This window comes from Salminus brasiliensis, chromosome 6 (assembly GCF_030463535.1).
Source record: "Salminus brasiliensis chromosome 6, fSalBra1.hap2, whole genome shotgun sequence".
In the NCBI taxonomy this organism is placed as follows: domain Eukaryota; kingdom Metazoa; phylum Chordata; class Actinopteri; order Characiformes; family Bryconidae; genus Salminus; species Salminus brasiliensis.
The window spans coordinates 36,922,758-36,948,820 of NC_132883.1; the positions used below are offsets into that span (position 1 = coordinate 36,922,758).

General features: G+C 40.7%; 1 protein-coding gene across 1 annotated transcript in view; it reads left to right on the top strand.

Moving 5' to 3' along the window:
- The window catches only part of mtor (mechanistic target of rapamycin kinase), a 130,915-nt gene that overhangs the window by 83,285 nt on the left and 21,567 nt on the right, over nucleotides 1-26,063 (top strand). The window contains exons 31-37 of the mRNA XM_072682248.1: nucleotides 6,282-6,382; nucleotides 7,176-7,291; nucleotides 12,106-12,183; nucleotides 13,452-13,559; nucleotides 17,245-17,370; nucleotides 19,894-20,025; nucleotides 23,327-23,442. Of these exons, the coding sequence (XP_072538349.1) occupies nucleotides 6,282-6,382; nucleotides 7,176-7,291; nucleotides 12,106-12,183; nucleotides 13,452-13,559; nucleotides 17,245-17,370; nucleotides 19,894-20,025; nucleotides 23,327-23,442 (777 nt within the window). The remainder of the gene's footprint in view (nucleotides 1-6,281; nucleotides 6,383-7,175; nucleotides 7,292-12,105; nucleotides 12,184-13,451; nucleotides 13,560-17,244; nucleotides 17,371-19,893; nucleotides 20,026-23,326; nucleotides 23,443-26,063) is intronic.

A 26,063-nucleotide genomic window follows, 5' to 3' on the forward strand; every position in this document is an offset into this window, starting at 1 on the left:
AGAAGGACATTAGGACTGTAGGGAAGGAAAAGCCATGTTTTTTATGGTCAAACGTGATTCAGAGTTTACTCTAAGAACAACCATGCATTGTTAGAGTTTATTTTAACGGATTATTTATAATTTAGATTTAGGATTGAATCACTGGCAAAGTTGGAACAGTTGATGCTCTTTCTGTTTTTGGTAAGAAAGCTGTTTAGAAACAACATGTAAAATCATTTTTACAAGCTTAGACAATCTTGGGAAATTGGAAACAGTTCAATTCCCTCTGCTTCCCTGCTTAATGCTGATTATAGCAACTTTATTTTTCCCCAAAAGCATCCCAGTCGTCAAACATGCCCTTTCATCTCTGCGTGTTTAAACCTTGTTTAGCATTTAATTGCCGTGATCTGAGCATGAGTCTAATGTAGCGGGAAGAAAGGGGGCGTGAACCTGACTTTTGGCCGCTCGCACTTTGTCCCTGCTCACGACGTCTCTAACAGCATGCCCTGATGGAATCCGACAGAGTCACTGGGCAAGAAGAAAGGAAAATGGTGACCATTTCCTGTAACAGGAGCAGCACACAGTTGCTGGGAAGCATTGCAGGACAGTGTGTACAGTGGAACCCATGGCTTGGGGGGTGGGTGACTTATTTTGCGCAATGGCTGTGAAATCACTCTGGCAAGCTTGTCTCAGGGTAGTCTGGCCGTGATGTTTATAAGAGACCCTTCAGGCAGATTGTTGAAGGTTTTGGTTGTGGTAGAGAATGTGATGCTGAAATGCTCACCTGAAATGTACTTTCTCAATTTTTAGTCAGTGATTCTCATAAAGCAGGATGACCTAGACAAGTCTTTTGCAATTTGGCCTGACTGAACGAGTAAAGAAGGAGTGAGTTACTTTGTTGAAACGTGTAAGTGCGAAGAGGTTATCTGGCCGGTGACTGCCTAATACATGATGTAGCGTTAACTACAGTCATTTTAGCTGACTGCAGATATTTTTGACAGTGATTTTATTTCACATCTAACAAACAGAATGTGAATTAAGAGCTTTTCTATTGCAACAATGTAGGAGCGATAAATAAGCTGACTGAGCGCAAATGCCGTCTATGGATGGCCTGTGCAGTTCAGGAACGTTCAGGACGTTTCTCCAGCTGGCACCATAATGTTCATCAAATACGTTGCTTTTTAGACTTTCTACAACATACAGCTCATCCTTCAAAACCCCTTAAACAGCTAATGGCGAAATTACGAAGGAATAGTCCCACCAGTTTATACAGAAGTCCCTGTAGTTGCTGAATAATACACCTTAGTGTGTAATAATTAGACACATAAAACACTAATGTTATTTAATCTGGCTTATTGTATTTAAAGCTACTGAATATATATAATCAATACACCTAATCAGTAGATACAGTGATTCGTTAAAGTGATGCTGTGTAATCAAAAATTGTGGATAATCCTCATCCTTGTGGCCAATTCTGATATTTTATTCATATTAGAAGATATGTCCATGCTATAAATGTAATTACTTGCCTGTAAATTCCTGACAAAATCCCTATAATTCCTTCCACTTCCATCATTTTTCCCCCAGCTTTCCCATTGTATTTAAAACCGTGTAAAAATGATTAGTTTAGTCAAGTATTGAAAGTTGGGGAGCAGAATAAATATTTTAAACTATAGGTTCCAGACCCCAGATCCAAGCTTGAGTGTGAAAGATGCTTTTGAAAAATATGCCACAGCATATCATATTTACTCTACTCAAATGTCATTTTAAATTTATTGGAATGTTTATCCCTGAGGTCCTGAAAGAAACTTGGCTGGCTGTGAATAAATGTGCCTTCATTCGTTTAATTGTAAGGCTGGAAAGTAGCCTGCCGTACCAGACTGTATGATAAAGAGGTGTTCAGAGTGGGGTTCCTTTATTTTCCCTCTCATCGAGCCCTGTTACCAAATGTAATATGAGTGTGTTTGATTTAGGTCTCGGTTGTGTTTATGCAGTACTATGCAGAGATTATTTTTTTGGGGGTACCCAAGCACATTATTTTTAAACCATTTATTTCAGCAGTAAGAGGGGCTTTGCTTCTAAAAGCTGACAGAAGACCTGTCACATTGGAGGATATGCACACAAATGTAAATGCTGTAAAAATATTTCTAATTTTAATAAAGCTGGTTGATGTATTTTGGGCTAGATTCCAGATTTCCCTCTGGACCAAGAATTCTTCAATGTCTTTGCACTGCAGCTGCCAGGTTAACTTTAGTATTCAGTAATAGGTTATGGCCACCTGTTACCATTGTTCAAATTTTAAGCATAAACCATCACAAACATTTCTTAAACCATATTGAATTGTAAATTGACGAGGGAGTCCAGCAAGCATGTGTATGTGGTTTCTGACTCTGTATGGCATTATTTTGATCTATTATATTAGTCAATATTAGTCTGTATCATTCTGTGGGGTCGTACATTGATTGGATTGTGAATGTGTTTGCTGGGTTCGGGATAGGGAATGTGTTACTAGAACATTTGCCCGAGTGCCAATTGTGTGGCAAGTTTGAGGTCTTTTCACACAGATTTTTGACCCACGTTTTCAAAACACACATATTGATATTTATACTAGCATTGTAAACAAAGCAGTTGTTGTTGATTAGGGTAGTAGTAGAAGTAGCATAGTAGTTCTGTACACTACAGAATTCATCCATCAGAAATAATCAACAGTCACATAATCAGTAACCAAGTTCAATTGCAGCCAAACATGGCCATTCCTAACACTGCCTCCACCACGTTTGACAGATAATTTGGTATAATGAGCCCTTCCTTTCCTTCTCCTTATTTTTATATTTCTATCATTGTAGTACAAGGTAATACTGGTTTTCTATTCAGAGAGTCTTAGTTATGTTACTTATGTAGTTCTGAGAGTGAGTTACTGACATTGGGACCTACCCACAGGGACTTACCCTGGGTGTTTAAAAAAACTGATGCAAAAGCCGCCTGGCCAAATCGGCACGTGTTACAAAATCCCTTTCAGATATTTATGAAGATTCTGTTTGATTTTCTGTAGCCGCATGCGCCGGCTCCTTTCTCCGATTTCTCTGCATGTATATTTATAAATGTGACGAACAGGGGTATATCATGAACTTCTAGTGTTTTTCTAGCCCACTTTATGCGTCTTCCAGGCAGCTGTGAAAGTGTTTCATTTGCCCTCACCCCCGAAAGCCGTCTGGGGGCCGTCTCACGCCGCTAATCTTGGGGCCCTCTTTACCATAACCCATTTTTGCCCCATCGCCTTCTACCATAACACACTCTGTCTGCTCTAAAGCTGTATAAATCCATGTCAGCATCAGCCCAGGCCCTGGAACAGCCCTGTTCAAGCTCGGCACAGACAGGCCTCAGACAGACTGTTTCTTTATAGGCTTATGCTTCCTACTGGTGATATGATGTCATGGTGTTTTTCAGTTTATCGGAGCTAAGCTTGAGCGGGCCACTGACTTTATGGTGGAGTTTCACCCTCAGACAGAAGCTCCCAGTGTGGCCTGAAGCGGCTGTCCTTGAAGCCTCCTCTGTCTACTCTAATTCTTTTATTTATTTATTGAAGCTTATTTCACCACCAACGGTTCAAACATGGTATCAGACTTGACAGTTTGTTTGTTTTGTTTACACCCATGTGCGCAGACACATTATACTGCACTGCAATGGTATGTCCTGTATCAGGATAATATGTAGACAAGATTTATCCATATTCCATTTACCCTTGGTCACAAAACTACACCTCATTTAGATTTGTGTTTGAATGACGATAAGTGGGTATGATGTGTTTTAAGGGGTTCTCAACTCAATGTGGGCCACATTATGTTCAGTCCTATGTAAAGTGACACTGATTAAGTAACTAACACTTAGTCCAGCACTATTTACAGCATCTGTCTAAGCTGTAATATAATAACATGCCTGTGGAGGGTTTAGTGCTAATGTGAATGTTGTCTGATAAACAATGACCAAGTGCTTCAGTATTAGTACAAACATCAAAGTAAAAAGTACTAGTCCTCTTCTTCGGATCCCCCCCAGCTAAAATGGAAGACAAATTATGTATTAAGGACTCTAAAGCTTTTAACAAGTAAATCTAATTATTTGTGTAGAGCTTTTTACAACTGCTGACAAGAGATTAACAAAACCTTAAACCCTAAAAAACCCCTGCCACAGTTGCAGCTCTGGGGAAAAACTGAAAAGCTGTTTTACTGCTCAGGTGTGCTAAAATAATTATAATTTCATACAACTAATCATAGTAGTGATGATGAGAGTAATGAGAGTGATGATGGTCAATGTTGGAAATAATAACAGTGGCAGATTAGAGTCCATGTCAATTTAACAAAGTCATTAGGCAGATAGCAGTGGCAGGAGGGTGGGCAGCTAGTCTGACATGGGTTGCAGGGAAGCCTGGTGGTTAGTCTGGTGAGGGGCAGGTGGTCAATAACAGTCAGTTCCAGCGTTCAGTCTTCCAACAGGTCAGGCCTCTGAGAAGAAATACATTTGTCTGTGTATAAGTCTGAATGTTATATTAATTAAGTGGTGAGTGGAAGTATTCACTTACTGAAGCTTGAAACATTTGTTGGGCATGAACTTAAGCAATTAGTGTTAAAATAGTTTTTTCTTCACAGACAGGTTTTCTTCATTTCTTTACTATTGCAATGCTAGCACCCGTTTTAATACCAAGCTTTATTGGTAGTGGTACAGTGGTGGGGATGAGGCATATGCCTTCATCTGTGCATCACTGTAGAAGCGGTCAATTGTGTTTTTTAGCATTCGTTAGTGAAAGAAAGGAAGAGCTTCATCCATAGTTCACAAAGCTTGTGGTCTATACTGTGACAGGCTTAGGATGTACTGTTCAGCTTTTATGTTGTTGTCAATGATTAATTTCACTAGAGAAAGAGCTCTGTTGTGTAATGGCTGAGTAACTAGCTTCTGAATTTGACAAGTAATGTAATGTCAAGCAATATATTTACATTTTCATTTATCTTCGCTAGACAATATCTCAGTTTCTGTCCAGACATGGTTTTGCTGGGAGGAGGTAAGATAACACATGAGGCTTGAAGAACTTGGCATGTTTACACTTTGCTCAGCTGCATCTCCAGTGTGGCTAATACCACATGCTAAAGCAATCAGATAGCAGTCTGTCACTATTGTGCCTTGGTTGCATTCACACTTTTTTACGATTGAATAGCAAACTCGTCAACACAGGATTCATGAAGTGGTTAAGTGTACACAGACTGTTAGTTATCCAAGTTGGTTCGTCATCAGTGACACTGTTTATAGGAAGAAATATCAACACACCATGTAGTTAAAAGACAAAGTACTCTATAATGCTTAATAACATCAACACAAAAGAAGAAATCACTCACACAGATGGAATGTTTAATGATGAATGTTGACAGTGAGACAAAGTCCGGGAAACATAATCATAGGTTGATTAGTTAGTAAGTCTGTGTGTTTGTTTTTATAGCAGACACTGGTATCCATAGTGGATTATAACAGTAGATGAATAGCATGTGGAGTCTTGTAAGCTGTTTTGTATTGGGACTCATGGCAGTATGTTTGCGTTTGAATGAGTCTACACGGTTTGGACACCCTCTCTAATGAATGCATTCAGCTACTTTGAGCTGCACACATTGCTGGCACAGGTGTGAAAATGCGCACACACAGCTTGTCTAGTCCCTGGGGAGAAGCATTGCCAGTAGAATAGGACTTATAAACAAGAACCTATTGGCTAGAGGGGTATAAAGTATCCCAGCACTGAGCTGTATGGCAGTGGAACTGATCGTGCTCCGTCCATTACTTTTGGGATGAGTTGGGGATGAGGTGGGGTGGTGATCCTCCTGGTCATCCTTACATCAATGATCCAGAATCTTGTAGAAAGCCGCCTTCTCTGGACAGTAGAGACAGTTACTCCAACAAAAGCAGGATTAACGATTCTTTTTTTTTTTTTAAACCCTCGATTTTGGAAGAAACAATAAATTAGTCAGTGTCCCAATGCTTTTGTCCAAAAAGTGTGTGGTGTTAATTACTTTCATCAGTGACTACTAGGAACAGTTAATGAATCAAAATGGGTTTTTCCTTAGACATCTCTGTCTTATTCCATATTTAGCATTCACAGTCACATTAGATATTTAAATCAAAATTGCTGATGATAATCGCTTGTCTGCATTTGCGTCATCACCCAAGCCTAACTTTATCGGTTTTGGTGGACACTCAGTTTTGTCATCAGTTTCTAAATTTCTGTGCTCACGTTCGCTCACTCACTCTCTCTTTCTCTCACTCAGGGGTCAGCTACACCAGCAGTGCTGCGAGGAGTGGACTCTGGTCAGTGAGGAGACACAGGCCAAGATGGCCCGCATGGCAGCCGCTGCAGCATGGGGTCTGGGTAAGAAATCTTGTGCTGTTATTTCACATATCACTGTCTATATATTGGTCTATGTCCTGTGAAGAACACCAGCTGCCCTAAACCTACATTACATATGTAGATTGGGTCATACAAGTTCATTTAGAAACACCTAGAAGTGACAGCTGCTTAGCCACAAAGCAGTATACCACCCAAACTCACAGATAGCACCACCAAGACTAAAAGCGTGGAGCTTGTCTTTGGTTTCAACCACACACAAGCCCAAGACCGCTATGTACAATGGCAAGAGTAAGCTGGAGTGATTATACAGCACACCACCATTAGGCTCTGGAGCAGCAGAAACATGTTCTTTGGAGTGGTGAATCACTCTTCACCTGGCGGTCTGGGATGAATCTGTGAGGAGAGCGTTGCCCAACCTGCACAAATGAGTCAAATGTAAAGTTTGGTTGCGGGGGAACAATTGTGTAGGGCTGTCTTTCATGGTTTGGGCACCTCCGTTGAGGTGAAGGGTAATATTAGTGTTACATTAAGAGGATTTTCTTCTTCCAGCTTTATGCTAACAGTTTTTTGACCCTTTCCTGTTCTAGCAGGTTTGGTGTGGATTAACTTTACTGCATAGCTCTGAACATAACCATAGCTTCATAAGCCATGATGTACCAAAATCTACTGGAAAGCCTTTCCAGAACATAGTAACATAGTAATGGTGACAGCTGTCATTATTGTGGATATATGATTACAAGTGTTTTATGTTTTATGTTGTGTGTGTGTGTGTGTGTGTGTGTGTGTGTGTTTGTGTGTTTTTTTTTTTTTTAAGGACACTGGGACAGTATGGAGGAATACACCTGTATGATCCCCAGGGATACCCATGATGGTGCCTTCTACAGGGCAGTGCTTGCTTTGCATCAGGACCTTTTCTCATTGGCCCAACAAGTGAGTGATGTGTATGCATGTATGTTTTGGTCACTGAGTCAGTGTGGTGAGTAATTGTGATCAGTAGTATTTGTGAAACATCCAAAAAAAAAAAAACAGAAGTCGTCCCCTGTTTAGCCACTGTTTACTCGCAAGATGTTCCTCATGATTAAGGCTATTTCCAGTGTTTACTCTCCATAAAAGCTGTGCTGCATATGTTTAGGTCTGTGCCTCGTGTCTCAGTGCATGTGTAGCCACTTCAAATCATTTCAAGTAAAACTTGGCCCAGAGGACAATATTACATGGCCTGTCTTGCCTATCTAGCGAAGTTATGTGTCTTAGCATGGATACAGAAAGAAGGAAGAAGGCAAAAGGTCAATAAAAATTAGTCTTCTTTTGATGATCAGGTCAATTCATTAGTAAATAATTTTTTTTTTCTAATGTATCCAAGGAAAATGATGTAATATGTCAAAAAGCAGCTTCCAGTTAACACAGCTTTCTCAGTTTAAAATTATGTTATTGTGTCACTGATCTTATGTAATGTTGTCTTCACCATATTCATTTGGGCTTTAATTGGCCTCTGCTAAGTGAGTCCACTTGGTGTCTGAAGAGTTTGCTTCTGCACTTACATCCTGAGTGCACAATGACCTCAAGGACCTTAGAGAGAACAGCAGCTCCAGAGAGACCTCCACCCCCGCAGGTGTTTGACATCCACAAATTCACCATCACTTTTAGCGGAGACGTCAAGTTAGGGTCATCGCGTGACCCATGCGTCAGTCTGCTCTCCCTTGTTTGTGTGCTTTTGCTCATCTCATCCATAATCAAACACAGACTCTGACGTTCTTAAACCTTAAGCTGAAAAGGAAGACAGACCTATTCCTGTAAAAAGAAAAAAAATCCAGAATAGGATCCAGATGGGACCATGCAGGAATATTTGTTATGGGCCCCTTCTAAATGTATGTGCCTCACAAGGCGAGTAATTCTTCCATCTCTAGGGATCCGAATCTACCTGGTATCATAATAGGCACTTCCCCCAAAGTGTTGAAATTGATGATGGAGTCTGAATTAGTGATTGAGAACAGGATCAGATATGGATTGCTTCATATGCTAGAGCTGTTCTGAAAGTATAAAATATGAGAACATGACCAGAAGGACCTACTACATGAACATGATCATTAGTTTGGTCTAAGCTGGTCTTTCATGGTCTAGGTGGTTAAAACATTTGGCCAGTCGGGGCGAAAACATGGTTAAGCCGGTTGGCCAGCTTAGCTCTTGACCAGCATAGCATATGTTTTCATTTAACTAACTGGTTTATCAGCATGAACAACTTGACCAGCTTATTGACCAGCTTGGTAGTGCTGGTCATGCTATTTGAGCAGTGTGGTCATTCTGGGCCACCAGCTTGGTCATGATGGTCATGCTGTTCAACTACTGTGGTCGTTATGCTCGAACAGTGTGCTCATTCTGTTCGTCCACTTTGGTCATCATGGTGAACTCGCTTGGTCAAGTTGGCAGACAAACAGGTTTTTTTTCCAGCAACATCATCAGCTCTTGTCAAACGTATGTTGGGATACATTTTACATTTTTGTCATCTGAGCAGTGAATTTAGCAGAAATCCACCAGTAAATCTGCAATGCTGGGTTTCAGCAATATATTCTGCACTGTCCTGGTTTGAAGTAGCCACAAAGTTCTCGAAGAACAAGCTGTGAAAGAGAGACTTCATTCATTGCACTATGCTCTCGTCACTTGTCAGCTCATTGACAGTTGGGGAGCTGGTGTAGTCAACCGTTCCTGTCAGAGCAACTTGCTTTTGCAGGCTCAGTCCAGGTAACTTGAATAGAGGTTCCTTCAGGGCGTTCCGAAGCCCATCTGCAGCAGCACTCAATCACTCTTGGGCTTCAGCTGAGTTTACCTCATACAGCTTGCCTCTGTCCTTTTCTTCGAAAAACACACACACACACACTGCATGCGCGCATGTGTCTCCTGTCTTCTGGCACCTAATCAGACTAAGCCATAATTGCTGGTGGGCCCGTTGTAACGGCAGCTGTCTCCATCATCCACATATTTTTTTTTCTCTCTCTCTCTCTCCCTCTCATTCCCACCCAGAGTTCTCCTGTGGGTTAATTACCTCAGCATGGGGAATGCATGCAGGTGTCACCCAGACGACTGTAAAACGCGGGGCTTTTCCAGAGCTGTTCCACTTGATCGTGGTGGTTTTTGGTTTGCTGTCTTGCCGGGAACGTGTGATGTTACATAAGTTCCAATATATTTTTTTTCTTTGTGATTTTGACTGGCTGGCTTGTTTGGGTTTCTGAGCCTGGCGTTTTATAGTATAGACGTCTGTCTGCATGCGCTGCGCCAGGGTGAGGTGTTAATAGTCAGATGGGGTTGATCCCATAGAGACTGGCAGAGGTGCTAGGTTTGGCAGGCTTTTGGAGGGTGTGTGTGTTGAGTTCATCTGACAGCAGTGGTTCCCCTCACTACAGACTTCAAACGGGCCCGCCGCAGTCAGAGTGCAAGCATTAGCTACTGATTAAGGGAAAATTGGATAATGGGGGAACCAAACAACCATCATATCTGTGAAGCTTTCCATTGACCCCCACTGGGAAAATGTGAGCGTTGGGGATCGGCCTGATTGGATGGACGGCCTGTGTGTCTTTACAGAGGAAATAGCACATTTTAGACCTTGTTATTATGTAGAGCGAATTGATGGGACAGAAGAAGCACCGGCACTGGCTTAACTTGTTAGTATCCTTTGTGGAGCCGACACTACTCATATCTACATAACGGTCGTATTTAATGTCATTAATGTATTTTGGCCCCAAAATAGAGCCCTGTGGGACGCCACATGATATGCTAAACCTAATCAATTACAGCAGGTTCTGCATTAGAATAAATAAATGAATAATAAACCTGGGGTCCATCAGTTTATTAGGAAACAAATGAACAATAGCCTGCAAAGAATGCACAGTAACATAAGTGCTCAAGGGCATAGGGAGGGGGGTCTGCATATTGGGGGTCTGTGAGTTACTCATTAACAAAATTGAACAGTCTGACACTGGTATGTAGCTTATATAAATGTATCATTAATGTGCGTGTCATGGCAACATTGAGCTTTCAATGGTGTCTACAGTCGAGTGAGTTTTACATCGCCATTGATTAAGAGGCTGCCGCTCCAAAACTGGTACCGTTGTGATCTCATGTACAAAGCGAAATCTTCTGGACAAAAGGTTTGATGGTCCATTGAGACAAAGATATTTTGAGGAGTAAAAGTGAGGGATTCAATTCCAAGAGCTAAGTGGATGAAATGATAAAGAAGGAGTACTGTGTCAGACTTTTTCAGCATAACCTTAAACTACAGACTACGGGGAAGGGGATGGGCTGGGCCCAGTGTGTAACATGAACTGGTAGGTGTAGAATCTTGTCACCTTGCTGTATTATTAGCTAAATGTTTAACCACAGATGATGACAGAAATGTTGCTGACCGGGTTATAAACAGCCGCGGCATCATATAAGAGTGAGAGAGATGATAACGGAAGTGTGCTTAATTCAGCGAAATACTGGCGAAGGGAGGTGACTACCTGATGGAGCGTGATGTAGTGGGTGAGTAGAGTGTTGGGCTGGGCCCTAAGTGTAACCCCAGTGGTGCAGGATTTTGTCCTCTTCCTGTATTATGTCATTCCAAACATCAGCTAGACAGCAGTGTGTATGTTTTGACTCCATGTAGAACACTTACAATACATTATGCTTTAATGGCAGCACCAGTTTAACAGAAACAGCGCTTTTCTGTTAGAACATGACAAATTAGGTGACCAGCAGTCAAGTTACCTGCTCTGTTAACAGGGGTTTTTTAAGTTCACAGCAGTTCTGAAGCATATTGATCTACCAGAATGTAATAGACAGGCCTTAGTCACATCCATCCTCTTACTTCCATCTATCCATCCACTTGCTGAATGTGATAGTTTCCATGTTTTTCATGTTTCTCTCCCTGTGATGATCAATATCTGTTCGAAAGGATGGCCACAAACAACTTCTTCAACATTTTTTTCTCCAGGCCCATGTTCATTCTCATCATATCTGACACATTTGTGTTTCAACAAGAAGCAGCTGTAACAAGGAAAAGTGTTGTCCCCTTCCCCCTGTATACCCCAGTACTAAAGAGACTGCACTAGCACTCCAGTAGCTGTTACTACTGCGCATCTGTTTAGCACACGCCTACTGTTCATTGAACTGTTTGCATGTGCACTTAATGTTTCTTAAATAGAGACTAAAGTTGACTTCTTATTTCCCAGCTGCTTATTTTCCATTCCACCTTAAATAGCACAACTTTTGTAGTGGTTAACGAAATGATCAGGATGGATGATCACAAATGATGATCTTTAGGTGAGAGTTCCAGCTTAAATAGTGCAGCCTAATGATTGCCACAGGTCTCAGTGCAATTACCCATCCTAACACTCCTACTCATTCACCCACCCCCCCCCCCCCCCCATCAGTAATTACACCACTCATTCATGGAAGTGCTATAATAGGGTGCATGGCAGTGCATGATTATGATTGCAGGAAATGTAGTGGTTACCAAAATGACCAGGACAGATGATCTCAAAAGATGATCTTTAGGTGAGAGTCAGTGAGAGATAATATTTACTTCCTTACAGTTCGTCCAGGTGGACTTGACTGAAGATATCATTGTCATTAACCCTTTAAACACTGAGGCCTCTGAGCACACATTTTCAGTTCTCCTTAGCTGCTTAGTAGTTTTTGAGAAATCCAATTATTTATAGTAGTTACTGAATAGTCAGAAGTCATGACGTGTGTGTGCATTTGTCTGTTTTCAGTGCATCGACAAAGCTAGAGACTTGCTGGATGCGGAGCTGACTGCCATGGCTGGAGAAAGCTACAGCAGAGCCTATGGGGTAAGACTTATCTCCTCACCTAATTAACGTCTTTAGAAGCATCCAAATACCACATTTAACAGTGCCCCAACACTGAGTGGGTGAAGTAGGGTCCTCTGACACATGTAAAGCTAGCTGCTACGTTTTTTCGAACTGCAGCTCATGCAGCATTGCTAGGCAGCTGGCGCTTAGAGGAAAGCTTGGCTCGTGAGCTCTAATTAAACAGCTGTCTCAACAGTCAGTGATGTGGGGAGGAAGTGCAGTCAACCTGAGAGAGTAAGGCAAATTGTGCTCTCTCTGACTCCGGCTGCCGTAGGCAAGCAGCATGACCTAGTATTCGAACCAGCGATCCTCGGATCATAGTGACAGCACTTTAGTCCACTGGACCACAATGTAGTCCCAACAAATAAGACTTCTAATCAATTGCAGTTCTACTGCCATAACCATCATCTTAACCAATCACAGTTCCACATGAATTTAATAGGGGGGGTTTTGCTGAGTTGATGTATTGAAGTCTTCCAATGACCAAGTCATTTCAATCAGAATAACACAATGCAGTGCTTAAAGACTGACCAATTTGTTCAAGATGTGTTGTAGTCACAGTATGTACAGTACAGATATAAAAAACAATACGCTATTCTTTTTAAACAGCCATGGTCCAACCTTACCTAACATCCTTCACAACGAGCCAAATCTGTGCCTGGTGTGTTTACTCCGGCTGCATTTCCTTGCTTGTCAGCAACAAAAACCTATCCTTTCTCTTCCCAATGCAGCCTCATGCGGTTTACGTAACAATGTCCATGAATTTCCACTGATGGAAGGAAATAGCAGGAGTTTATCCTATACAGATGGTGGGGACTGATGAATTGAGCATGTTTGAGTTGTATGTACACTGCAGCTCTGATGAAAGAACTGTGGCATGTTTTTTCTTTTTTTAATGGTACACCAAGACACTGATGAATAAACATGTAGATGGACATCTTTTTATGTTTAGGCAATTTGACGAAATGGTCATTGGCATTGGTGGGCATTGGTGCCTGTGGCTCAGAGCGATGACAGTGATTTTTGCTGATTGATTTGTATTGACGTGTTGCGGTCTGCACACACACACACAGTGTCACATTCTCACAGGCATGCTTGCGTTTATAGAACTCCTGATGTCTTTCAGGCCCCAATGTGAGGTCATAAATTTCTTAGCTTTGTCTCAGGAAAAATTATTTAAAGTCACAACAGGGCAATTTATTAAACAGTGCTTGTGGAAATGATTATTTACTGTCTGTTCTTTTCAGGCCATGGTGTCCTGTCAGATGTTGTCCGAGCTAGAGGAGGTGATCCAGTATAAACTGGTTCCAGAGAGGAGGGATATCATCAGGGAGACGTGGTGGGAGAGGCTTCAGGTAACACACCATCATGTCTCTAGCCATTGGCATGCCATCTTATGCAGAAGTACGGTGACACACGTAGTCATAACTAAATAAATGTGTAATTTAATCATGTGACCAGAGTCAAGAACCTAGTTCTAGTTTAGCTTGACATCAGTTCACATCATTTTTCTGGCTTCCCTAGATGTTCTGTAGCATACTTCAAACTGTGAGATTTGTGACGAGGTCGCATGTAAGGTTTCCTCTTTTAGGACTCTTCCTTGGAGATTATTTGTGCAAGCAGGGCTGCACAGTAAAGCCAGACTTTAAAGCAGCCATTTATGAATAAAAATATTGCACTGTAGAGACCACAAGCTGCGAACACTCACTTATCTTATTATAGCCTTCCCATGCTTTGTGGGTATTGATTACTTTCATTTTCCGATCTTTTAGAATCCATGATTTATACATGTTTGAACAAGCTTTGAAGAGTCCAAGAATTTGTAAAGTTTGGGAAATTGATCCAGCTGATCGTTCCCTATTATAGTTGCTGACACGCCTCAGTCCCTTTGCATTAGAAAGTTCTTTCTTCTGTTGGATCTGATCCAGGTAAACTTTATTACCTAAATAAAACATAATAATTATAAGAATTTGGTTCTGTGAAAAATGATGACTACCTATGTATGTGGAAAATTTGTGGAAAAAATGTGTGGAAGAATGAAGGCATCATATGGGTGTTTCTTGTTTTACACGTGGATGTACCTGGCCGTCGATAACCCTACACTCGGGGTGTTAAAGTAGCAGTATACCTGCAGGATCTTTCCAGTGTGCCATTCCATTCCATTTGAGTCTGTTTTATTGGGCACTCACTCAACACTTATTTGACGTGTAAGCATAGCTGTCAGAGCTGGAGCTGGAAGGATTTATAGTGAGATGCTTCGGAAGACCAGTTGCATCAGGCTCCCCTTCATCATCAGAGCTGACGGGAATATCTGACTGGTTCTCCAAGAAAAATGATCAGGTTGAACTAAACACATTTCCAATTCCAATGAACCCCCTTGACTTGAGTAAGAATAGGAACTTTAACTTGCAAAAACAGATGAGCCAAAACATTATGACAAACATCAAATTAACCAAATAACATCAGGATCTGGGCTAATATTAACTCTTTCGACTGTAAAGGCCTGTGTGCATGGGTGCATACTCCAATGTTCAAAGTTCCATGTTAGTTTCATTGTAGATTCTGATTAACTAGTACTTATTGAAAATTAGTTATTACTTAAGTGATAAGCAAATACTGAACAGTTAGTACCTATAGAAAATAAGTAGATAAATAATTACTTATTTAGTGATTAGTACATATTTAATAATCGGTACTTAAGTGATTACTAGATACTGAATAAGTAGACACTGAACAATTAGTACTTATTGAAAATAAGTAGATACATAATTAGTACTTATTGAATGATTAGTACTTAAGTGATTAGTAGATGCTGAACAATTAGTACCTATTGAAAATAAGTAGATAAATAATTGATACTTATTGAATGATTAGTACATATTGAATAATTAGTACTTAAGTGATTAGTAGATACTGAATAATTAGTACCTATTGAAAATAAATAGATAAATAATAATAATAGTATGTTAAATAATAAATAATTAGTATGTTTTGAATAATTAGTAGGTGCTGAAGCATTAGTTTGTACTAAATAAAACATAAGTATATACTAGTTAAAGGAATTGTTTTAAGGAACACAATAAAAATTCCAAGTTGTTGTCCGGCATCCAAATACCCCAGATCTCAGTCCAATCAACTTCAGTGGAATGTGCTGGAACAGGATGTCTGCGTCACTTGCAGTTTACAGTACTAATGGATCTTTTGCTAATGTCTTGGTGCCAGATGCCACAGGTCATCTTTAGAGGTCTTGTACAGTGAGTTGTTTTAGGTGCACACTACGAAGCAGCAACATATTAGGTCATAATGTTTTGACTTGTAAGTTCCAAAAATATCCTTTATAATTACCACAATGTAACATATTCAGGGTAAAATATTGCTCAGATTTTGCTGTCTGTTTTTTTTCTTTTATCCATGTCGCTCCAGGCCGTGATAGCTTTCAGCCATCAACATTTTTTTCATTAGATTCTGCACAGAGTGGAGTTGCCAGATTACGGAGCGCTGTTGGGCGCTTTGTGTGAGTGATTGATTCACTGGCGGATAAAGCTCAGCATCTGCTCTGGCAGAATCGTGATGTTCCTTTTACCTATGACCTGAGTCCTATCACCAGTGCCAGGCTACATCAAAGCAAACGATGGAATATCCCCTTTGTACAGAAGCAGGAAATGAGTCATTCTTTTTATAATTTGCTCTTATTAAGTAATATGTTATTCACTTGTTTACAAACTACTGTGCAACAGCAGAGACTATGGCAGCACTGTGAAGCTGGAACTGTGACAACTAGACAATTGGCTGCCCAACCTCTATAGGCACATGGTTTAAAGCCTCATCATTTTACAAGCAGCATACATGTGCAAAGTATGCTCATAAATAACATATGTGAATTTTAATAAATGTATAAATAAATATACACAGACCGGCCAATTCATTAAAACCACATCCTTGTTTCTACACTCGCTGTCTATTCTTATATGCTCCACCTACCATATAGTTGCACTTGTAGTTTGTAGTTGTACAAATTCAGATTGTAGACCATCTGTTTCTCTGCATACTTTCTTAGCCTCCTTTCACCCTGTCCCTCTATGGTCAGGACCCTGCAGGACCACCACAGAGCAGATATTATTTTGACATGGTGATGGCGATGATGGCTGGAGTGTTTAAACACTGTGTGCACTCACCGTCCATTCTATTAGACATTCCTACCTAGCCACCTTGGTAGTTCCAACCACACAGCTTTAACAAAACTATACATCCCCCACCATTTCCCTCTGTTCAGCCAAAGATAACTCAACCAGCAAACCCAAAAGCTAGCTAATCTGCTCTTCTTTCTGCTGGCTGTCCAATCAGCCATCCTACTATCCAGTTAAAGTGCTTCGTTAAAGCATCGCCACACACAGTCATCATTTTTTTGGAAAGCAAGCAGCAGGATCTACAACACAACCTGCATAATACGTGGAGCCTGTTTCACTCATTTCTCCCCGCTTGAGCTGTTGTGGTTAGTTCTGCTGGTTTGACAGGCTGGGATTCTCTGAACAGAGGGATGTTAGTCCCTCAAACAAAGTTGATCAAGGTTTGATCAGCAGTTTTTTAAACATTTTTAAAAAGTTTCTTTCATTTAAACTTTGCTGGAGGTTTAACATAACAGCCGTTCTTAGGATCATACGCATATTTGTAATCCTTAATGTGTTCCTTGAGACTTAATAGCCTTTCTATTTTCAGCATTTACGCCACTACAGGGCCTGCTTAAGTTCAGCCAGTCAGCATATGGGTGGGTGGTAAATGGCATTGGCGGGGACGGAAGGTGAGCCAATGAAAATATGGCCAAAAACATGCTCGAAACACCAGCTTGGAATAGCACATGGCCCAGCTCAGATGTGAACCTGATCCAACAACTCTGCCTCAGCCCTTTCCTGAGATCTTTGCATGCCTTTGTTATTCGACCATCATGCTAAATCAAAAGGATACCTGTATAATGATTAGTATACATTTATATTGCCAGTTCAAGCAGTGTGTAAGGAAAGAACAACTGTGTGTTGTTTGCAGGGCTGCCAACGAATAGTGGAAGACTGGCAGCGGATTCTGATGGTGCGTTCCCTGGTCATTAACCCCCACGAGGACATGAGGACCTGGCTGAAGTACGCCAGCCTGTGCGGAAAGAGCGGACGACTGGTGAGAGAACAACCATGTCTGTTTTTGCAAAGAGGGATGGGCTGCTGTTTCCAGATTATTTTAACTACATTAACCTTTACTAGCGCTGATTTGTAAGGAATAACATCTGCAATTCCTCCAGAGTTTCTCTATTCAATTTACTGTTGCTCACAGTTATACAATCGTACCGCTGTTAACCATACATAAGCCTCATTTAGCTCATTACTCAGCGTCATTCTGTTCAGAGTCACTTCTAACTAGACCTCACCATTCCACAAACCATAACTTGTTTTACGTTTTGTGTTATTTTAGATATTTGGCAGGATAATTTCTCATTTCCCAAATAAAATACAATATATTAAAATTACAATAAAAATACAATAAAATAAATTTGCATAATTTTTAAATGCCAGATTTAAAATTAGAATGTAATCTCACTAGCTGTGAGATTATAATACAGAAAGAGCATGGTTAAGGCTGCACAATATTGGGAAAAAAATGACATTTTTGGGAAAAAAATGACAAATTTGTTTGAAGAAAATGGATAGATAATAAAATGTAATAAATAAAGAATCTTTAAAACAGTAACTTTACAGAATATCTTATAAAAAAGTGTAATTTAATTATTTTTTGAATGACAATTATGATTGATTTTTTTTTTTAACATTTAATGATGAATGGACCGATAGAAATGATCCAAAATGACAAAACAGAGTCAAATCTTTTTACATTAAAAGCTTCCATTTAAAGCTAAGAAGGTTTTTTCTTTCTCCTGTTAAAGCTGTGATTTTGGAGATACAAGGGTTTTTGTTTGACTGCACCCATATACAGTTTGTTTTGGTATTGTAGCTTCTCTGTTTGTTTCTCTTTGTTTTTTTGTTGTTGTTTTTTTTTGTTACCCCAGGCCTCCCTGCCGGCTTTTTCCTGGTCAGGATTTTAACATAGCAACCTTTTTTCAATTATGTTCTATGACCAAAAACTGCAGTCAATTGGTTTCCTCAAAAGACCTAGCTCCTTGAAACCTGCGGCTGTATTTATGTGCACACTCCCTGACTAAGCATAAATATTATAATATTCTAACAGATTAAAGAAAATCTACAGTGAGTTCAAATGTCGGCCATTGTTTTAAGTTGCAACCCCGATAGAAGCACATGACCAGGCCAAGACGTGACCTCACAGCTCAGGCCTGCAGTGCTGATCACAGAGTGGTTGTCATCCGAGAAGAAGAGCCACTGAAAGATTGCGATGGATGAGGGGATGAAAGAGAGACAGAGAATGTCTGCAGTGTTCCTGAGGACCTGCATCTCATGGTGGGGTCAGGGCCACCTCAGTAGCTGGCTTGTCGCGTTGTTTATTTGTAGATGACTTGGTTTCAAGCGCAGTGTTGACCGTGGTCCAGGAGCCACATGTCTTAAGGGAGCTGATGATTCCTCAAACACTGTCTATTACAGAGTTTGGCTCACCGTAGTGCTCCTAAATGTAGCTAAATACTTGCAGAAAGTAATCACGGAAATGCTGTAGTAATGCCAGTAATGAACTGACTTAATATCAAAGCACAGGTCAGAGACCAGCAGTTACCCAGCTTATTATTGTTTTATGCAAATATTATGACGAGTACATTAAAATTGAGGTACCACCTGTTAAGCATGATGGTAACGGGACTATGGGGCTGTTTTGTTGCCAATAGAACTGGTACATTGAGTATAGGAAATTGTGGATATCATAGCAAGTTAGAAGGGGGACTACCTCAGAATTCTTCATCTCAAACCATTAGCTAGACGGATGACAATTGTTCCTAATTGGGTGTTTTAACAGGACAGTATTCACAAACACCCACAGCCTTGCAATGTCTTGACCTCAACCCTAAAGTTGTACACTATATATGCCCAAATTTTGTAGACACATAGACACCCTTCTAGTCAAGTTGCATCCAGGTGTGCAAATGTGCATGCAACTTCTATAGTTCCTGTAGAGAAGTATTAGCAATAGAGTAGGACTCCCTGAAGCAAATAAACATGAACCTGTTGGCACCATGTTTAATGTCAGGCATGGGCTAGAGCATTGAGCCAGCATTGCACTGTGGAGCAGTGAAACTGTGTCCTCTAGAATGATGGTGCATCATCCAATGCTTTTGGGATGAGATGGGGGGTGATCATCCCACATCCTAACCTTGTCGCTGAATGCAAATCCTAACAGCACTGCTCCAAAATCTCATAGAAAACCTTCCTTGGACAAAGCAGGATGTGAGAAACAAGCAGAAATGAGCAGGTGTCCCAAAACCTTTTACCATATAGTATCTGTTGTGCCTCCCAACTCCATAAAAGTGGTGCCCTACGGGCCATTATTGCCAGAGGGGAATGACAACTCAGACAAGTGGGACAGAGCAATCGACCCACCACTGTGGACCTTCCATGCTTCTGTCATTGTCATATTAGCAATCAGTTTATACATGTGTCTGTAGCAACACTGGTTTTACTTAATTGCAAATTTCAATGTTAAACGGCTAGTATATATAATAGACCTAATTCTTTCTCCTCTCTTCAGGCTTTGGCCCATAAGACCCTGGTCCTGCTGCTCGGTGTGGACCCATCCAAACAGCTAGACCACCCTCTGCCAACAGCTCACCCTCATGTGACCTATGCCTACATGAAGTACATGTGGAAGAGTGCCCGCAAGGTACATATCTTTGTTTATTGTTTATCTTTAAAGACCGATCAGAATTGGTTGCGACGAATGGCCTGTGAATGCTGAAGAAAAGCCACAAAGCGGCCGTTTGTTTTGATGTATGCTTTGGGTGGTTTGTGTTGCTTTGGCGTGCCTTTTTGGCAATGAAGTCTCAAAGGTTTGTTTTCATCCCCTGAAAGAACTGCAGCTAGCAAGCGGAACTCTCTTTGTACATCCAGGCATGTTTGCTGTGTTACTCGAGAATACAAGGGCTTACCCATTGCTTACTCAATGGCCATCTGTCTTCCAGCAGAAAGGTCACTGTTTGGCACCTTGACGCTATGAAGTCTGTTTTGGTCCACCAGGTTTTTGAGTGGCATTTTTGCACATGCTTTTCCCTCCTTACATAATGGATATGATGTGTTTAAAGCAGCTGTGGAGAAGCTTTTGAAAGGTCCATTGAGTGTGGAGCATCAGAGGGAAGTGACTGAATCGAATGAGACTTTAATGAACGTGAAGAATCTCTCCCCCTCCAGCCAGCTGTGAGAGAGTTACGTCGCTCAGGGCGATGTCAAAACAAGTGTTACATAAGGGGGATGGAGGGATTGCATTGGAAGAGGAAGATGGAGAGCTGCCACTTGGACTTCACCTCTTACCTTACTCTTCCATTCATTTGTCCCTTTGTACTCTATCCATTGTTTTTTTTTACTGCTCATCCTTTGTAATCCCTTAACACATCCTTTCTGACGGGTCTTTTGTGTTCCACTGATTAATGATTTAACGCGTTGTCCAATGCAAACGGACCCAAAGTACCAGTCAAAAGCTTGGAGACACCTGCGGGTTGCCACCTACCACCTGAGGGTTGTTAGGAAGAACTGCAAATACTGCAACCTCAAACTTGAATATTCTAATACTGTTAGAAACAGAAAGGTTAAATGTTTATTTTAATCATTTTATTAATGAATGAAAGCCAGCATTGGAAAGCCAGCCAGTGCTGCTTGAACAGTAGAACATTTATTAGTTTTATGATAGTCATATAACCCATATAACCATATAAAAAAAGATTTTTTTGGCTTGTGAATCGTTAAATTACTCCAAAAACTTTTTTGTAGCTTTTGGCTTTTAATTTATTAGCTTGATGATGTTTTATGATTTTGCTAACTAACAATGAAGTCAGTAAAGAACATTAACTGATTCAGAAATGACTGAACTCTCCTAATTAAAAAGATACATTTAATTCTAATTTATTTTTCCTGTCAAAATGTAAAATAGCAATAGAATAAATAGAAACTCAATGAGTTTTCTAAATCAGCTTTCCCATTTCGGATCAGCAAAAAAAAAGAGACAATATTTTTTACGTTCAGTTTAAGTTTTGTAAAGTATTGTTCTTTTATTTTGACACTGTCGGGCCGGAGCCACGGTTTTAGGGTTGATTTAAAGGAAATGAAAGGTTAGGTTTAGGGTTAGGTGTAGGGTTACATTCAAAAGACACTCGTTTGCATTTAACTTTAGTTAGAGTCAATAGAGTGAAAGTGAACGTTAGTTGAATGTCAGGTGAGTATCTGCAAAGCATCTGTAAGGGACCAAGTGATACTGAAAAACCTTCTCTGCCTGTGTGGAGAAGTAATTTCTCCTTTATTTACTCAGAATTCTTTATAGTGCACAGCACAAACCCAGCTATGTAGCAACTGTAGGTTTTGCTCATCTCAGATAACTTCAGCATTCGTGATTCCACTGAAAATAGACTGGGCAAAATGGTATCCATGGAGGAGTAGCAAGTAGAAAATCATTGCTAATCAAGAACAACATGTTATGGTAGAGCTGGGCAATATGGCTATATTTTATCACATTGTGATGAATTTTGTCATCGCAATATTATTAGTGCTTAATAAACACTGATCAGCTGCAGGTTTTATTACAAACAGTGTAATTAGACTGGTTTAATTAGATAAAGAGCAGCAGATGCTGAATAAAAATCACTGCATTCAATACAGGAAAGTATCTGAATAGTAGCTTATAATAATCTGTCGCTACTGATGTTTTTAGTCTGTGATTACTGTGATGTCATGATAAATATTGTCTCAAAAAATTGTGATATAGTATTTTTACCATATCGCCCAGCCTCATGTTAAGACTTGTGGACCTAGATAAGGTAGATAAGGTCCACTTACTTTGTGTGTAAAGCTAACACTGTAAAGCATTCCAGAACACCAGAAGCAGCTTTGCTGCTTCAAGGCCCTTACAAATTGCTGTAATTGACAGAACCGTGAATTTTGCTCTCTGTCAGAATATTTTGCTGAATGGCTGGAAAAAGATCAAATGATGGCTCTGACTAGTCACCTAGTCCAAGTCCTGAGTTGAATCTATTGACATGTTGTGGCAGGACCTTTAACGGGCAGTTCATGCTGAAAAACCCTACAGTGTGGCTAAATTAGCCAATATCTTCTTCAATATGATTCAATATATGTATTTTTCTCTTTTTTATAGATATACATAAAAAGTTGATATTTAAGCAGCTTTTAAATGAAAATGTCTTTAGCAACACTAAGTAGATCCAGTGTGGTGTGTCCAAACGTTCCCCACTCTCTTCATCCCTCCCTCCCTGCCTGTTTTCCCCCACACTTGGAAAAACCCTTGCCTCCTGTGTCGCAGGGCTCGTTAGCGAAGTGTCACGTCTGTTAGAGATTACGTAAGTGTTAGGCAGCGTGGTGTGCGCACACATGTTGTTTTAAGAGTAGTGGTGGTGGTGGGGATCACGGGCTGATCCTAAGGCCAAACTTTCAAAGAGAATCCGAGAGACAATCTCCATCAGCTACCTCAAAGGCACTGGAATATACAGCACCTCTGGAGCTGTAAACCGCTTTGTATTCCTACTGTGTGCGCCATTCACCAGACTTCACGAGATGGGAATTCAGTGTGTGGAATGTGCAGTGTGTGTGTTGTGTTGCGGTCAGATTCATAGCGCACAGTTCTCTAAGCCATTAGGCCCTTCCATGGGAAACCAGACTTTTGGAATCTTGGAGAGCCTTTGAAACCTTTAGTTTGGGGTTCCAGCACCACTTTAGCATGCAAGAACTTACTGTGGTGCTTCCTGCAGGTTCTGTAGGAATCTCCAGCACAGTCCATTTAAACAGTCTTTTCTTTACATCAGCTAATGATGCTTTCTGTTATCATACGTATAATTAAATGTAGTCTAACTTCAGTTGCTTCTGGGTTACATTTGAGTTGAATTAAGGCCTATATAAAGGCACAAAATGTTTGTTTGCTTTTCCCTCCTTGTGTCTTTCTCACCATCTCACTTTCTCACTTGCAGATTGATGCATTCCAGCACATGCAGCACTTTGTGCAGGGCATGCAGCAGCAGGCACAGCATGCCATCGCAGCTGAGGACCAGCAGCACAAGCAAGAGCTGCACAAGCTCATGGCCAGGTCAGCACAGCCTACCACACACATACAGATATGGAATACCACCATTATTATTATCATCATCTTTATTCGCACATCAAGGGTTGGAATAAACAACATTCTTTTGAAAAAAAGAGAAAAATATTCCAGGCCTACAATTGTGCTTTATTATTTTTGGACATGATCTGCCACAAAATCTGGCTGTTGTTCTTTACATTGTGTCAACATTTCAGTTCAATCAATAAAAATGCTCCAAAATGACATGAAATTAGCAGTGGGCAATTAGCAGTGGACATTTTTACGATGCATAATATTTAGTTATCACAACATATAGTCCAAAAATGCATCGGTAGTAGCAGATAGGATTGGTAGCTGCTATTCAAATACTATCTCACAGTTTGTACAGCAATTTGTATTCCAAAGGTGCTGCCCTGCACCAATTAAACAGGACTAATTAAACACTCTCTGTAATAAAACGTGCAGTTAGTCATCGTTCTTTAAGTACTAATGATATCCATGATAGGCAATGGATACTTTTCTGATCATATCACAGTAACAAAATTTCATGTCATATTGCACAGTTCTGCTTGGTATAAAATCTGTTTACATCGACCTCAATTGAAAGATTTTTTTCTTTCTTCTTCTCCTCTTGTAAAGTTGCCATTTTGTGTGACAGCAACAACAATAAACAGTACTGTTCCGAAGATTTCAGCATATTAGCACATTGGAAAGCATTTATCTCAACATGTGGTTTTGCTAGTATGAACAAACAAGCTTGGTTCCAGATTTCTCCTGGATGCCTCTAGCCAGCACAGCATGCATGTGTTCAGTTCCATCACCAGCTCACCTGATTTAACATCATTAAGCACTGGTGTTGGATGATTACTAGATGCTAGAGACTAGATACTACAAGATTCCCATGGGGAGAGCTTTGGAGATGTTTTAATGAACACAGTGATGTAAAACCACTACTGGTTTACTAAGCATCGTCACACAAAAACCTACTAAATGGCAACTTCACAGAAGAAGGGGAAAGCCTTTGTAACTTGAAGTCATTGGAAAGGTTTTATTCTAAGTCATTTTGAAGCATTTCAATTGGTCCATTCATCATGAACATTTACATAATGTAAAAAACAACCAGATCTAAATTATGTCAAAACGCAAAACATGGGGGGGAAAGAAAATGCAGATACAAGGCTACACACATGCATCACAGAGATGGATTTTAGGGATGCGCAGTATGTTGTATATGGGACATGGTGACACCTGCCATCTGCGTTATTCAGTGTTACTCAGAGTTGATCTGCCATACCAGCTGTGTGATAACTGTCGCACCAGTCGTCGGGCACCACTAGATGGTCCACCTTTGTGCTTGATCTTTGTGTTGTCAGTCTGAACGGACAAGAGTGGTCATTTGCCCTCTAGAATTGTTTTGAACTGTATTATAAACAGTGGAAAAGATTGTCATAGAGGAGTATTCTGAATGGTATGTGTTTTCTTTCCTTTCTTGGCTCAACATAGTCAGACCTGGCTGTGTTCCTATGCTCTGACGTGTGTGCACTGGGCATGCCAGTGAGCTGCCCTCTCATCTACCTTATGCCCGCTTGTGAAGACATTGGCGTTCTAATGAAGGCTGCCTCCTAGCCCTCGTTAACACGCTCTGGCATGACCGGCCTCCTTTCATGCTTTCCCATGCATGCAAGCCTAGAGGCACCAATCCCTTATCTCTGCTCCAGAGTGCATTCTGTTGTACTTGACTGTACTTCACTTGTGAAGACAAGATGTTTGGCGTGGACAGCCATTCCCTCGCTATAGCACTGTTCAGGGAACTGACAGAAACATTAACATCAAAGCTAAAAGGAAGTTGCTTGAATGCTCTGTAATGGCTGAGGAAACCACACATTGACAGAGACACAGTGTCGTAGCATTTTCCATTACCATGATGCAGAGGCAGGTGGCCTGTAGAGGGACTTAACATAATCAGATTTAGCCAGTTTATCCCATGCAAATGAAGTCAGTCAACCAAAATGTTTGGTTAAAGTTAAATTTGTGTGTTTTGCAAGGGGTAGGGCAGACCTTCCAGGAATTTGTGGTCACGCAATCCGAAGAACGTTGTCAAATCACTATTATTTTTGCTCTAAACATGTAAGGGAAGTCATAGACTCAAACCACATGCTATTTTATATATATACAAAACCAGAAAGTCTGCACACTCCTTTTACCTTCTCCACGTTTTATTATAGATAGAGTTAATTGTTCCATTGCCTGGGTTGATGCACGTATGACAGCTATTTCAGCTTCAAGGCGTCTTGAGAAAGAAGCTACAAGCTTTGCATACTTGTTTCTGGCCATATTTGCCCATTCCTCTTGGTATATCCTTGTATGCTCCTTTAGGTTGGATGGGGAGTGTGGGGTACACAGCCTTTTTTCAGCTCCTTCCACAGATGTTCAGTTGGATTCAGGTCTGGGCTCTGGCTGGGCCACTCAAGGACATTCACATACTTTCTCTAAAGCCACTTCTTTGTCCTCTCTGTGCTTCAGGTTGTTGTCATGTTTGAAGGTAAACCTTTGCCCAATCAGAGGTCTAGAGCCCTCTGGAGCTGGTTTTCTTCTTTTCCTTTTCATCATTCCCTCCATCAGGACTA